The sequence below is a fragment of the Tasmannia lanceolata genome, unplaced genomic scaffold (assembly GCF_043159265.1).
Source record: "Tasmannia lanceolata isolate RefF3 unplaced genomic scaffold, GAP_Taslan_0.1 ptg000003l, whole genome shotgun sequence".
Taxonomy (NCBI): Eukaryota; Viridiplantae; Streptophyta; class Magnoliopsida; order Canellales; family Winteraceae; genus Tasmannia; species Tasmannia lanceolata.
The window spans coordinates 22,502,975-22,519,354 of record NW_027518680.1 but is presented as its reverse complement, the minus strand read 5'-3'; the positions used below and the strand labels follow the sequence as shown (position 1 = coordinate 22,519,354).

The 16,380-nt window shown below is 38.3% G+C and overlaps 1 protein-coding gene across 1 annotated transcript; it reads left to right on the top strand.

The window, feature by feature from the left end:
- Positions 1–3,871: 3,871 nt before the first annotated feature.
- LOC143853888 (proline-rich receptor-like protein kinase PERK15) lies at positions 3,872–11,520 on the top strand. Its single transcript, XM_077363590.1, has 8 exons — positions 3,872–4,825; positions 6,918–7,466; positions 8,629–8,715; positions 8,827–8,897; positions 9,160–9,236; positions 10,034–10,181; positions 10,351–10,512; positions 11,039–11,520. Exons 1-8 carry the CDS (start codon positions 4,240–4,242, stop codon positions 11,336–11,338), a joined length of 1,980 nt encoding a protein of 659 aa, XP_077219705.1. The 5' UTR covers positions 3,872–4,239; the 3' UTR covers positions 11,339–11,520.
- Positions 11,521–16,380: the final 4,860 nt, after the last annotated feature.

The following is a 16,380-nucleotide window of genomic DNA, read 5'->3' as shown; positions in this document are numbered from 1 at the left end:
ATGCAAATGGCTTCTGCTTTAGCATGTGACCTTTGCATTTTCACATGTTTCCCTTATGCCCATGGGAATCTAACGGTTACTCTAGCCAAGGGAATGGAATCGACTTCTGCTTTGGCATGTGACCGTTCTATTCTCTTGACTAGCCAACCACTAGATGGCTATGGAAGGCTATGGAGTTTGATTCTTTCAATTTGAACTCCATTTATCAACTTAATATCATAATGAGGGTATTTTTATAGTGGGAGTGTGAATATAACATTACTTGCATGTTTTAAGCAAACAGCTATCCAATGGAATAAAACATGCATGAAACAAGCATAAAGCAATCATAAGGCATCCATTACATGATCACATCCATCCAAACCATAGGCTCAATTTGGTATTTGGGTTCTAGGTAACTCCCACTAACCTTATTATAATAAGGGTATCCCCAGGACTCCACATTACCATACCGAGGGTGAATTTTGGGCAACTTTTGCACTAGAAAAATTCATCGACCTCAAGGCGAATCATCCAAAGGGGTAAATTTTAGATATATGCCTCATCAAAAATTTCTAAATAAATCAGCAAGATCAGCGTATATGTCTGTCCTTGGTCGAATAAAAAACCGCCATCATCTGCCAGCCCTTCTAAAGCATCTCCATGCCACAGTTGGTTTGATCCGTCTGTCGACCTCCAAGTCAATGATCCGATCATTAATTGAGCTTATTTGAACATGAAATAAACTATCCTAGTGTCCTACACTAGCCTAGGTAATCTATACATCATGATCAAATCTCAATGGGAAACTAGTTGTCCGCGCAACTGTGCAGAAGAAGTATAACAATTAAATAAAATTAAAATTAATAATTGCGAACAATATGTGGGACAAACCATGAATGAGAATATAAATAACTTGCACATCAGTATATAAAACCATAAATTAACTTATGCTTGCAGCGCAAAAGTTGAGGTCCAAACTCCCTTTCTGCCAAATATTCACCTTAAGCGATTATTTCGCACTTTTAATGGGTTGATTAATTTTTAATTAATATACAAACATTCTAATTTTCATTAGAATCATCATAAAACACTTTTATATGATCTAATAAATCACCATAAAAAAATTTGCATGAAAACAAGATCATTTGATAGGAAAAATAAAAATGTGTCTTGTACCGGGGACATAATCTAGATAGCATGGCCTTTTGGATAATTGAATCCAACTCAATTATGGTTCTGGTCATGCTATAAACTCGCTAATACATTGTTTGAAAAGTCCATGCCTGGGTTACATGTTTTTCAAATTTGTTTGGGGTGAAAATCAAAAACCCGTTTCAATTTTCGCACCAAAATTCCAGCAATTCCTACAAATTCCATGCAAGTTTGAAAAATTATATCTCCCTATTCGTCCATCGGATTTCGATAATTCTTGATGCGTTGAACTCGTATTCGAGTGTACTATCCAACCATGTAAAGTGATCATCCGAAAAAAAATCCATCAAGCAGATTAGATCCGCTGTTTTCTCAAAACAGTCCTATGTCTATTAAATCACACAAAGACTGGAACCTCGGATGGCCGGGATAAGCGTCCGGGCTCACAGCAGGTAACCGCATAATCTATCTTTGGTTTGTTGGCCTCCTAATCTATTCCCTAGTTTGCTCCGATACCACTTGTTAGAAGGGCTGTATAACCCCCGGGCAAAATCGCTATGCTCAGCCGAAAAAAATCGTATAGTTTAAAAATTATTCTTGAATTTTGCCCTTAGCCCAAGATTTCTAGGAAGTAGATTATATTTTGGTGATAAGATAAACAGATAAAAACATACCTTTGTAGAAATTACCACGAAGAAGATCGTCAGCTTGATCTACTCCCTGAATCACCATGAATGAAATTTTCGTCTTGGACACCGCAAGTTGATCCGATGGGATCCTTTTGATCTTCACAGAAGAGATAGAACAATATTTGTTCTATATTAAGAATTGATCTAAATCGGCCCCTTTTGAATTTGGGAATCTAAAATATGGATGGAGCTTTTTTATTTCAATCTAGATCTTTTAATGGGAACTAGTATTGAACTTTAGAAGAACCAAAGAGAGAAAGAGAAAAAGAAAGAGAAAGAGAGTTGGACGTTTTCTACTATTGTGTGGAGAGGAACGGAAATTTCACTCTTCAAAGAAATTGTTGGATGATCCAATCTAAGTAAGGGCTTTATAGAAATTCTATTTCTTGAATTTTAGATCCTAAAATCTCTCACCTTTGATTTTATCTAAAATAGAAAACAAGTTTTTTTTTTAAAAAAAAAACAACTTTTACATGCTAAAACGTCCAACAAAAGACGTTTTCTTCCCCTTAGTGGAACGTTGGATGAAGAGCCCCAAATATGGTAGACTCAGTATACTCATTAAAAAAATCTCTCTCTCTTGCTCTTTATCTTGAAAATGGTTTCCTTTTCTAAATAGACTTTCTATTGAAATAACTTTAATGTGGGCTATGTAGGATGAAAATTTCATGTTTAGGGCACTTTATCTAACATGAAAGGGGTGCCCTACTCGATCCGGGTCAATCCCGGCAACCGAAGCAACCCTACCTCCCGACCAAAATGCCCTCATCTCAAAGAAAATGATCAAAATGCCCTAATTTCATCGAAAATGACCAAATACCTATGCTATGAAAAATGACAAGTATTCCTATGTAAAAAATAAATAAATTACCGAAGTATCTCTATGTCATAGAAGTTAACGAAAATACCCCTAATCCGTGAGGGTAGAGGTTTGATTGCAAGATAATCTAACCTTGAATATGGCCTTGTCCTCAATCGCTTGTTGTCATTGATAGCTTGTCTTGAATTAATTTTTGTTTGTCGACTTTTTTTTCTATCTTGGAACTATTTTTGTTCCTTGTTAGTTACATGTTGTATTATCAAGGAATAAATTATTTAAAGGTATGATAAAGTGAAGGAAAATGATTTGGTAACCGGGAATAAGACCGAAGGTAGAAACCAACAATGGGAATGTGCCACTTGTGCATGAGAATCACCTTTTTGGTGACTTTCCTAAACCAAAGGACCGGTTGTAGTCACTTGTGATGTTGTGGTAACAACCCATTTGTTCGGTTTCCTATTCAGTTGTACAACCCGGTTTCCCTAGCGTTACTCTAAAGTGAAAGCACCCTCTGAAAGAGCCCCATGACAAGGGTGCCCTATTGGATCCATGTCAATCATCACAACCGGAACAACCCTAACTCTTGAGATATGACCAAAATCCCCCAACCCTAAATAAAATGATCAAAATACCCCTATTTCATGGAAAATGACCATATAACTATCCTTTAAAAAATGACCAATATATTTCTATCTCACCAGAAATTAGCAAAGCATCTCTATCATATAGAAATTAACCAAAATACCCATAATCCCCATGAGGTATGGTGAATGAAAGATGAAGGTCTTTTGGTTATTTTCTATAAGATATGGGCATATCGACAATATTATATGAAATAGGGATAATTTGGTTATTTTTTATAAGATATGGGTATTTTGCTCCATTTTTTTTTTAAAAAATAGTGGTATTTTAGTCATTTTAAATAAAATAGGGTTGTTTTGGTCATTTTGGATGATATAATGTATTTTTAAATGTGACAGTTGTTCAACAAATGTTGAACTTGCACGGGCTTTGGAGTAAGTTCTACTCCTCACAAAAGTATCCTCCAATCAAATACATGAAACATTGATGGTTCTCTTTCTTATAAAAAAAAGCCTCTTAGAAGCAAAATAAAACAGAAAAGACAATGTAATTTTGTGCACTTATCAAAACATGGTAGTGCCAGTAACAGTAGCCTCCTGCAACATGAAAATTGAATTTGACATCAAATACAATACCAAAACGCGTTTCACGTCACCTACGATGAGAAAAGGGATTCCATATTTTCGTAATTTAGAATGTCAAGCCGCGAGGAGCTCCAGATTCCACGGTCTGATCGGACGGCTAGGAACCTCTGATCGTTAAGGTCACATCCGACGGCTACGAGAAGATGTAGGGACTACACACACCAGGCTTTACTCACACCTGTTCATTAACTCCCATATAGGCTCAAAACATGAAAAAGAACTCAGAAGAATAAAGGTCGGAAAAACCTTCACCCGGCCATTAACCGATCTTTTTTACCAAATTTCTAACCCAAACGGCCAGAGCAAAAACACTTTAGGGTTAGGTTTCCGGCCAGTGCTATACTGACACTGACTCGATCGGATTCCGGCAATGTCGTCGCCACCTCCGGGAAATTCCACCACCGCTCCTCCGACCTCTTCTCCGGCGACTCCTTCCGCTCCTCCTCCATCAAATACCACCGTCTCTCCTCCACCGGCAACTCCGGCTGTAACTCCGGCAGCCGCTCCTCCGCCGTCTAACACCACTGTTTCTCCACCACCTGCAACTCCTGCCGTAACTCCGGCCGCCTCTCCTCCGCCTCCGGCAGTAACTCCAGCCTCATCTCCGCCACCTCCGACAGGATCTTCGCCGCCGGCACCGGCGACATCAGCTTCTCCTCCCCCTCCTGCCACATCATCATCTCCCCTGCCGCCGGCAACTTCATCTTCTCCTCCTCCGCCGGCATCGGCGTCTTCATCACCGCCGTCGCCTGTTTCCGGCGGATCTACTTCGCCACCGGCACCACCAGATTCATCATCGTCGAGCTCCATATCGCCTGCTCTCGTAGTCGGAATTGCTGTTGCTGGAGCTATTGTCCTCGCCTTTTTTAGTATACTGTTCATATGCTGTAAGAGAAAAAGGCGAAGGGATCGCGTGCCTTATGTATATCCACCCCCGCCACCACCACCACAGAAAGGTTTGTTTTGATTTGTTTTTGTTTTCGTTTTTGTTTTGAATTTGTTGCCTGCATTACCTTGTTTGTACAATTGAATCATATTTGAGTTTTTTAAACTATCTGTTCAATCATGTTTTCTACCACTATGCAAGTTTGATTTACATTCTTTTGGATTTTCTCTATATTTGGAGTTCGATTCTTGTTAGAATATTGACTATGGAACAATAAAATTTACTGAAATCACTAATTTTATCAAATCTCCATTACAAAATGTGGAGATGGAAACGAGATCTGATGGTAAATCGATGGTGTTGTGAAAATGGAAATTTTTAGGGTTTGGGAAATGTGGTATTTAGAAAGCCAGAGAATTGTTTCCTGGTTTGTCTCTAGTCATGGATTTGAAATTTATTGTGTTTGGAGATCTCTGTATGATGAATTCTATATATGGTCACAATCATGGTTTAAAATTTCAGTTTCGGTACCGGTTTCGGACCCCTGAAATTTCAAAATTTCGGGCCGAAATCTTGCGAAACAAAGAAAAGAATATTTTATTCAATATTAAATTTCGTTCAAATTTCGGTGAAATATTAAATTAATTAAAAAAAAACAGGTTTTTTCGGGTGAAATTTCAGAAAAGTCGAAATTTCGGCTGAAATAAAATACCGTTTCAGGTTTTCGTGATTTCGGTGTCGGCCTCCACCGAAATCCGAAATTTCAACCATGGTCACAATTGCAACACAATGGAGTTGTTTTAGGATTTGGAGATCTTAATGTATAATGCTGAAATATTGTTTCTTCTATTGATAAAGAAGAATTTATTTTTTTTAATTTTTTTTGATAAAGATAAGAAATCCAGAAAAACTTAATGAGGAAACATTGGTGGCTATTGTTTCTTCTATGCAAGATTTTTTTTTTGGATAAAAATAAGAAATCCCACAAAATTTAATGAGGAGCCATTGGTGGCTAACCAAACCATCTACATTAGGAGTTTATGGGTGGTTATGTCATGGCGCTTTATTTAGTTAAAAATTGAAATTTTTCTTTAGGATTAGGAAATGGTAATGCCATGGCGCTTTAAGGAAAGCAAACTAGATAATTAATATCATCATTAACTGGGAGTTATGTTTAGTTTTACTTGTTTCTGTTTCTGGGACGACACCCTTCTCTAATGGTGAGTATTGAAATGTCTTTGCATCTTGTTTGTTATGCAATGAAATTCCAATGGTTTAAATAGTAAAGAACTGAAAGTGCAAACCCACTAACAAGAACAACCGCCAATGTGCATCCACATTGTTTATAATTCTGCCCACACCTAACAGAAATGCGTATCATTCTAGGACGAATTGAAAAGAACAACTTGTAGTTATGCATTTCAGAAAGATGAATTTTTATAACTGGCTTGCTTTGGTTATGTTCTTTAACCATTCTCGGCAGTGTTTTTGTTCTTTTTTTTCCTGTGCGGAGAATTAAAACAAGTGAAGAATCGTGTTCAGAAAGCCCAGACGGATCCGCCGGTGTGTCCAAATCCCAAATTCCAAGCGGCTAAAACCGCTGAATTGTTGAAGCGAAGCGGAGTCACTCCAAGCGATTTTTCCGCCCGTTTTGCTCACTTCAAAAGTCAAAGAATGAAAAGCGTTGACGAATGCAAACCTACTTACATTTTTTTTCTTAGATTCATTCATTGGCTACTCATAAAAGGTTATTAAATTCTTGTGTACAATTTGCGGGTTTTAATCACCTATGGAAGTTGGGAATCAATTCATATCAAGTTAGAACGAAACAATCAGGCCAGACTTTTGATCCTGACCTTGCATTTCTTAATCCTGATAATGGTAACTTTGGTATTGTGTTGCAAAGAATTAGTATCTTTTTTGAGCAAGTACACATTATTTGTTAATCTTATATTCATTTTAGTATCCCTGAATCTATTTTTTTAATGGCCTTTGTGTTGAAAAGAATTTGTATGTTTTATGAGCAAGTACACATTATTTGTTAATCTTATATTCATTTTAGTATCCCTGAATCCTTTTTTTTTTTTTTGAATGGTCTCCCTGGATCTTTTCACATTATTGAAATTCAACTATTCATTTTTTTCTGTCTTTGATAACTTCAGATGATCTTTATGGTGGACGGCCTCAGAATTGGCAACACAATGTTCCACCTCCGTCAGACCATGTTGTCAAAATTCCACCAAAGCTGCCTCCTCCACCAGCATTTGCGTCACGTCCACCACTTTCACCGGCCCATGGTCCTTCCCCTCCAGTCATAGACAGCAGTGGGGGATCTGGTTCTAATTATTCGGTATCTGAGAACCCACTTCCTCCACCATCACCTGGTGTTGTTCTTGGTTTTTCAAAGAGCGCTTTCACTTTTGAAGAACTAGCGATTGCAACAGATGGGTTCTCTGATGCCAACCTACTTGGACAAGGTGGTTTTGGATACGTTCACAAAGGAATCCTCCGGGATGGGAAAGAAGTGGCTGTCAAGAGTTTGAAATCTGGCAGTGGACAAGGTGAACGTGAGTTCCAGGCAGAGGTTGAGATTATCAGCCGTGTACATCACAAGCATCTTGTTTCACTGGTCGGATACTGCATTTCTGGGGGCCAGAGAATGCTTGTTTATGAGTTTGTTCCCAACAACACACTGGAGTTCCATTTGCATGGTAAGCCTTTTTTTTCCAGGAATTAATTTCTGTTGTGCACACTTTTAGCACATATAATGCTGTTAAGTACCAAAAACTTCGTTGTCTTGAATTGTCATTGTTTACCTCCACAAATTTGCGGCAAATTTTGGTTGGATTTTAAGTAAATAGAATATTTCACCTAAGACGTCATTCCTCCACTTCAAGACCACTTATGGCTCCTACCACGTAACTGTTTTTGTTGCTGTTTAATCAATATCACCTTTAAGTTGATCCCTTCTTATTCTATTTGCAATTTTATTAACCCAAATATTCTTCTTAGAGGAAAATGATTGTGAGCTTGAAGCTCATATAGCTTATATGAGCTTGAGGGCCCAAACACATGTGGGCCCACATTGTTAGGATGATCCGAAGCATTCATTTGAAAGGCCCTTACATAGATAGGGTGTGTACCAAAAATCAGCTCCATAGGATCATCCTAATCCATCCAAAAGTGGGGGGCAAAATGGACAGACACCGTTTGCCACAACTCTGCCCATTTTTGCCCTCTGCTTTTGGAGGGGTTAGGATGATCCAATGGAGCTGATTTTTGGTACACACCCTATCTATGATGGGGCCTTGCAAATGAATGGTTTGGATCACCACAAGAAATGTGGGACCCATGTGTTTTGGCCCTCAAGCTCAAATAAGCTATATGAGCTTCAAGCTCACAATCATTTTCCTCTTCTTATTATGTATCATCATAACTACAGAATATGTTGTCGTGCATATTTTTTGGATGTCAACATAATTTTAGTTCTTTTTATATCGTGATGGGCAGACATCTAATTGGCTGGACTGCTGGAGGGAACTAAAATGAAAAAAACTTGATTTTTATGAATTTCCCTTTTCGATTCTTTTACATATTTCAATAAAATCGTCTAAGATTATGGTTACTACATGTCAATTATGAGTAAGTCGTTGTTTACGGTCGTTGGCATGTTTGGCATTCTAGGATTATAGTTGGATGCTTTGCTCGTAAATTATAGTCAGTTTGGATCCTGTAATAGCATATTTTCAATTTCGTGCTAGCATTCTCCCTTCACTTCCTGCTGTTCTGATAACTAAAGTCTATTCAAGGAAAAGTAATTGGGAATTTCTAACTAGATGCTGGGCTTTCGGGTCCAAACTTTGGTTCTTTCAGGGAAGGGGCGACCAACCATGGAATGGGCTACCCGGGTAAGAATTGCTTTGGGTTCCGCAAAAGGACTTGCATATCTGCATGAGGACTGTGAGTTCCCACTCTTCTTTGTTTTCTACTGTTCTAAACTATTGGTGGTCTCTTTCTGATAAAAGGTGTTGATGAACCGGGCATTCTTACTGAATTGATGCTAATTTGCAGGCCATCCTAAAATTATTCATCGTGATATTAAGGCATCCAATATTCTTCTTGATTTTAAGTTTGAAGCCATGGTATGATTCAAATCTTTGGCCGTTATATGTAATGATATGTTCCAAACTCGGTTATTTCGTTATTTTCATAATATATGGCACATTCCAATCATTACTAAAAACTCAAAAGATTCTGTTATTTTAACTGTTCAATGACAAAGCAGGGTGGGTTTTTTGTTATTCACTTTACTCAAGACATCATTTAATTGATGGAGTTCTGGATGGGGTTTTTTGTTGTTCTCTTTACTTAATGCATCATTTAATTGATGGAGTTCTTATACAGGTTGCAGATTTCGGGCTCGCTAAACTTTCTTCAGATAACAACACCCACGTCTCCACACGAGTAATGGGTACCTTCGGGTAAGTTAAATCCCTCTTCTGATTCATGAATGGCATGACTTCCTTATGATGTCTGGTCTGGGGTTTTGCTGTTTCAAGAAGAGAGGGCAAATCTCATTGGTGCATAGCTGTTTTGGGTTGACAACAGACCCAGGGCCAGGGAGGATGTTTCTCTTTCTTTTTTTTTGAATGGTAAAAGAAAAAAATATTAATGAATGCACCCCTCAACCTGTTTCTTTTTTTTTTCGTATTTTTGGTTTTTTTCTTCTTTCATTCAATTGTTGCATTTTTTGTTCAGTTTGAGTGCCTAGTTGGGTCTGGACCCATTGGTGACTGGGAGCGGATCTATAGCACTGGTTTATAGCTGGGTTCAAGCTAGGGGACTGAGCTGGTCTATTTTCTTGCTTCTAATGCATGGATTAGGTTACCGGAACCATCCGGGGCCATTTGGATACACAGATTTTAGAATCTTGGATTTCTTCAAAATCCTGGATGGGAGATGGGAGATGAGAGAAAAGACGTAGACCGTCCGTCGTTTTCTGATTTCTTGCCCTTCTGTCCTTTGAGCGAGAGAGTAGGAGATCGTCCCGTGTTTCCAGGTTTTAGAAATCTCAGGATGGGTGAGAGATTTCTAAAACCTGGATTCGTTAATTAAAATCCAGGATAATGGATTATAAAATCCAGAATTTTACACCGCTTTCAAACTAAAACCTGGATTCTGAAATCCACGTATCCAAACAGCCCCTCCATGTCTGAATAAGAAGGATCCATAGCTTCCGTTTAATGTTTTTAGATACTGACATGCTCGCAACTCACAGGTATTTGGCTCCAGAATATGCATCTAGTGGCAAACTCACAGAAAAATCAGATGTCTTCTCATTTGGTGTCATGCTTCTTGAGCTGATCACTGGACGCCAACCAGTTGATATGACTAATTCTTTCATGGATGATAGCTTAGTGGACTGGGTTAGTAGCCCTTCAAGTTCTCTTTCCTTGCAAGTTTTGAATGCATAGTTGTACAAATCTTGTACTCATGGCTTTGTGCCCACATTGAGATCTCCCCAGATGCTATCTGCAATAAAATAAGCTTGGAATGTATTGAAAAATCTGAAGACTTAATTGATTCACATTGCAGGCAAGGCCTTTACTTACGCGAGCAGTGGAAGATGGCAATTACGATGCACTTCTAGATCCACGGTTGCAGAAGAACTACAATGCCAATGAGATGGCACGAATGGTTGCCTGTGCTGCTGCTTGTGTACGCCATTCTGCACGGCGTCGACCACAGATGAGTCAGGTATCGTTAGAGTAATTGTATCAGATCTAAAATTTTAATTGGGGAATCCAAAATTTTAAATGTGGAATTGCGCTTTCACAATTGTAATACATCTCTTTTGAGTTAATCAAGCACCCAGAGTTATGACTTCTAAGTTTTTTTTTTTCCTTTTTGTTCTTTCGAGTTGAGCCCGGGCTTTAGTGAGTTTGTTATTTACTTATCTGTTCTTTCTTTATATGGTTGGTCCGCAACATGAACAAAGATGAAAACCAACCAAAACACCATCTCTCTACCTTTTGTTTTATAGACTTGAAATTTTGGTTGATTTTCTCAATCAAGTTATTTGAGTTTGAACTGCTTATGTTTTTTTTCTGATTTTTCACGCTGTCTAGTACTTGATCTTTTCCTTCAGTTTCTAAAGAAAACAAAAGTTCCCTTAATTTGACGTTAATCTCTATCATGTTGTGGTTACTTGATCAAGTTCTTACTAGTTCATGTTTAAATTTACCTATCCTCTATTATCTCACTATAAATTGAAACTGGGCAGATAGTTCGAGCCTTGGAAGGGAATGTGTCACTTGATAATCTGAACGAAGGTGTTACACCCGGGCACAGCATGCTTTATGGAAGCTCGGACTATGATTCAAGCCAGTACAATGAAGATATGAAGAAATTCAGGAAAATGGCATTGGGGAGCCAGGAATATGCAAGTAGTGAATACAGTGGACGCACCACCAGCGAGTATGGTCTCAACCCTTCTGCATCAAGCAGTGAGGGCCAACTAACTCGCGAAATGGAGATGGGAAAGATGAAGAAACACAGCCAAGGTTTCAATGGAAGCCCATGAATATGAATGGGCTTTGTCTGTAAAAATTCCAGCCTCCTTTTTCTGATTGTTTCTTTACTTGATTCCGAGAATGCTGCGGGATGTGAGACTATGATATATAGTTTTTGAAAAGTTGTAATTGATTTATATGTACTTAAGCTACAAAATAATGGAGAGCTCAGCTAAATGTTCATTCTTTTTTACATCTGCTTACTGGTTTTCTTGTTTGGTGGGTTTATGATCTGTTTAGACTTTTGGTTGTGTAAATGATACTGGGAATTTGATTGGATTCTATTCAGGGCAAATGACAGGCAGGACTTACAGGCACACTTTAGCTGGAAAGCTGTTTCTCATTCCATGTACGGAACCAATCTAATAGAAGAATATGATGCCAAATTGCTTCACTAAAAAATAACTTGCTTGTTAAGGGAAATAGGATGTCTATTAAAAATAGATATAAACTAACCTTCCGGGGAAGACGACCAATCAGGAAAAACTCCTTAAACAGTAAGATTCTAATCATTGAGGACTCTATTCTCTATGAAAAGGGACCCTTACTTCATAATGGAACTACGTTAGACTTGATCCTCAAAGAAGAGGTACGTAGGCAGCTTGGCAACAACCAAGTTCAGTCACAATCCCTTTCCATCCATCTGCGTTGGTAATACTTTTAAATTTAATCTCCTTCCCTTCAACTCCCCTATGATTCCTATTTCTAGCTTAATTATTAAGATATCGTAATTCTAGTTCTGCTAACATCTTTTCTGTGAGTACAAGTTGCTTACAGATTAACTCTATCACCGCTAGATCGGGTAGAGAGGATTTCAGCATCATCAAACACCACCTTCAGATCTCTTTAATCCTTTCTCATTCCTTAAATGACAAAAATGAGATAAGCCTTTGCGGAGGGTTGATGAACATGCCCTAGGGTTTCATCCTCTGAAAATAGTTTGAAAACTTGAAAAACTTGAATCTCTTGTTAATTTTTTAGTATTATTATACGATTTAGTATCAAAATTCTCAAAAATGTGTAATGCAATAACATTTAAATCTCGTTTGCAAATTTCTAAACTTCCAACTGGAGGTTGAAGTTTTCAATTCTATCGACAGCTTTTATGTCCAACGTATTGTGACTTACAAGGTTGCACATTTAGTTGGGTGTGGAAATATTAACCTGGGCGTTGTCAAGTTCTATAATAATAACTTCCAACTGGAAGTTGAAATTTTCAATTCTATTAAGGGCCCGTTTGGATACCTCCCATTTTGTATTTGGATATGGAATTGAGTTTTGAATACAAATTGAATAGATCCGGGAGCTCATGTAGAGGGAGACAGAGAGGGAAGGGGGTACTTCCTAGTGGAGGGGAGAGGTTGAGGGGCTAAGAGGGTGAAGGAAACTCCCAGATCTGTGGATTTCCAATTTCTTATTTCCACAGCAAATTTAGAAATCTGATTTTTTTCACTGTCAACTGTTGAATTAGAAATCCAAGAATTTGATCCGATCCAAATTACAATGCAAAAAGGGCTGCAAATGTGAGAAATTCAAATCAAAATCTTCTCGGCATCCAAACAGGCCCTAACAGTTCTTATGTCCGATGCGATGTGACCTCTAAGAAAAAAAGTGGTTGCACATTTTGTTGGGGGTGGAAGAATTAACCTGGGGGGTGTCGAGTTCTATTAAATAGAAAATGAAGTGGGTGCCCCACAGTTTCCTTGTTATTTTATTACACAAATAAGCCAAAAGCAGATAGCATACAAAATTTTTGTCAATGATTTTATTTATTGTATATTTGAAGTCACATGGGTGGGTTCCTTCTTTCCTTAATAGAGAAACAATTTGGGTGGGTACCTTCTTTACTTAATAGAGAAACAATTTAGCTGTTTGTTGAGACTTTGGCCAACCATTTTGACAGATATGTTCTTTATATCTTGTCATGTGAGTGGGCCCCACTCGTTCCTTCTGTTGAAAACTCACTGCCTATAAAAAATTACGCATATGCTACATGTCACATTCAACAACAGAAAAAATCACATTATTGGATGTCAGAATTCCTGCCTTAGAAGATTTTAGTGCATTATACCTCGTTGTAGTACAATGGGTGTCCCCACTAAGCATAGAAGGTCCCACCTCTGATTGATCTAAGCCGTTCATTTGGGAGCCAAAGAATACCATGATCAGATAATTATTACATCTAATGATGTTTATTTTTCCATAAATGTGAAATTTTGTCCATCCATTTTCAACAACAAAAGATTCATATTATTAGATGTTAGGATTAGATTATTAATCTGATATTTGGATTATTAAAGATCCAAAGCAATGCTTATCGATTGGACAGCTCTGATCAATCAATAGTAGGACCCACTATGCCATACTCTGAGTGCCACATTGTATTACAATGAGAAAAGTACGGAATGCGTGCATTAATTGCAATATAGTACGGATCACGGATACCTTTAATCTTTACGACAAAACACGCACAATTCTCATTTTTGAGGTAGAAAAAAGACCGCAATGTCCTTCCGATATAGTCAGTGCGCAGATATAGTTCCTCGTAGTTTGTGGAAGGCAGTACTTGCATGATTATCTTTGTAGGCACCTTTTCACTATCTTAGTATATCTTCGAGAGCTACATTTAATGCACATCTTGTCCGCATTAATGCATATGCTGGTGTTATGCACAACGCTCTTCTTTTAGTTCGTTTGAACATGTATTTGAACTGAAAAACCTTGAGTTCATTTGGATCTGGCCATCTGAAATAACCAGAGACGGATGGATCAATGACACGTGGAAATTTTTTTTACAGAATGGTGACGTCTTTATTCACCGCTGGGTTTGGTTTGGTTTGAAAATGTGGTTAAACCCATAGACCCTTCGGTTTGTTTTAATCTTAGCTGTCACTCACAAGAAGAGACGGTTCGATCCCCGACACATGGACATATATCATGGGACGGTGGCGTCTTACTTCTTTACCGCCGCATTACTGAAAGTTTTTAATCCAAGAGCCACGTAAAAGTAGTTCCGTCCACCGTTACCTCTTTCACTACAAGCATTTCATCTCTCTGTTCATTTCTAATCTCTCTGTTCATTGTTTCCTCTTTCTTCATTCCCAACTCTCTGTTCACCTCCAATCTAAAGGTTAAATGGCCGGCTCAAAGAAATCCAAGAAGGCTGGTTTGAAGAAATCCACCACCCCCGCACAAATTGTACCTACCGAAAATGTTCCTCTTGAGGAACCAACCGTGAAGAAGGCAAGGATGAAGAGAGAGGTAGCTGTTTTTTTTTGTTGTTTTTTGCAAATGTTTAATGTGATATCTGAGAAATTAGCACCTCACCTTATAGAAACTTCAATTGTAGTAACTTCCTTTCAATAGAAATTTACCAAGTTAGGCACTGGAGAATTTCTACTCCATTTTTTGTTTAGGAATTCCCACCAGATATTTATCTGATCAAAGGGGAATGCCAATAGAAAGGTATGTATATAGGACGCCGAGGGGTTTACCCTTTCTTTCTTTTTTAGTAACTTGAATGCTATGCCACCGGAAAGGTGAACATAGGATTGTACGCTACATGAAAAGTTTAGGAACACCATCGATACCTATATTTTTTACTACATGCATTTAAAATACCAGTGGCGTTATCATAGCTCTGGTGGTGTTATATAATTTCGGGCGGCGTTATCATATTTCCGGTGGCGTACCCTTTTACAACATGATGGCACGTCACCGACAGGGTGAGGAAATGATTGTATGCCTCATGAGAAGGTTAGGTGAAATCCCAATAGGCAACACAAGAGGGGGTGAATTGGGTAATTAAAAATTTTGTCCTAGTTAAGTGCAATGTTAAGATTAATTTTCACAATTAACAATTATGAATCTAACCCTTGTTCAAATAACAATTATAATGAAAATAGGGTTTAGATTTTACCAATCACCATGAGAAGGAGAAGAAGAGAATAAGAGACGACGCAATCATGTATAGTGGTTTGATCCCAACTGGACCTACTCTACTACCCAAGGTCTTTCCTTCGAATTTTCTTTCACTATTTGAGATTCCACACGCCGAATCTCCAAGCTTTAGAACTTGACTCCTTCAAGGGACTAACCCCCTTTATACAAATTGCCTCCAAGGAACAATCCCTCTTCGCAAACCGCCTCCAAGAAAATCACTCATCTTCCCAAACCGCCTCCAAGGTAGTGATCCCTCTTCGCAAACCTCCTCAAAGGGAAAAGCTCATCTTCGCGTATACAATGAATAGTAGAAGAAGTTTAAGCGCTCACAAGCCTCTAGATAGGCGAATCATACAATCAAGCTCACTACAAACTCTCTCTCAAATATGAACAAAAGAATCATAATTCCAACACTTTCAATGTAATCAAAATTAAGGCACAAGTGTTTGGGGAGATGTCTGAAAACTTAAAATGATAATCCAATAGGTTAATGGGTGTTAGGCTATTTTAGAATGGTTTCATCAAGTTAAAATGGAGCTACAATCCCCTTTTTATAGCCTTTGAAAGAATATACCTGTTGGAGGGCAAAACTGTAGAAACTGGGTCTTTTTTAAAACAATACAGGAAACTCCAACGGATCTATTTTCGCATGGTCGTGGTCGACCGAGGGTATCACGGTCGCCCGTCGGCCAAGCTCTGGTCATATTTTAAAAATGATTTTTGAACAATCTCGGTCGATCGGGGTGTCGTGGTCGCCCGTGGATGGCCGGCTACCCGCCACATGGTTTCTGACCAGCTTAAATTTCACCTCTGAAAATGGCCCAGTCGACCAGGGTGTTGGGTCGATCGACCGCCGATTGCAAAAATTGTGTTTTTCATGTAATTTTCAAGGTTTCTTTTGTAATCCTTAGACATTAAAAATACACTTTTGGGGGGTCTAAGAGAGTGTGCCTTGATAGAGAAAACATCAAGAGTGTTATAGATACAACATATACTCGGATTTACAGCTTTTGAGTCTTCTCTTGAACATGATCTTCAATGCGCTCAATTCGATGCTTGACTTTTTTGAGATCTTTGAGCTTGCTCCCATCAAGATTGAGTTGCTTCAAGT

Coding starts and splice junctions, on each gene's coding strand:
- LOC143853888 (XM_077363590.1), top strand. CDS start 4,240: ATGTCGTCGCCACCTCCGGGAAATTCCACCACCGCTCCTCCGACCTCT. Junction 9,237..10,033: donor CGAGTAATGGGTACCTTCGG/GTAAGTTAAATC, acceptor CGCAACTCACAG/GTATTTGGCTCCAGAATATG. Junction 10,513..11,038: donor GTCGACCACAGATGAGTCAG/GTATCGTTAGAG, acceptor GAAACTGGGCAG/ATAGTTCGAGCCTTGGAAGG.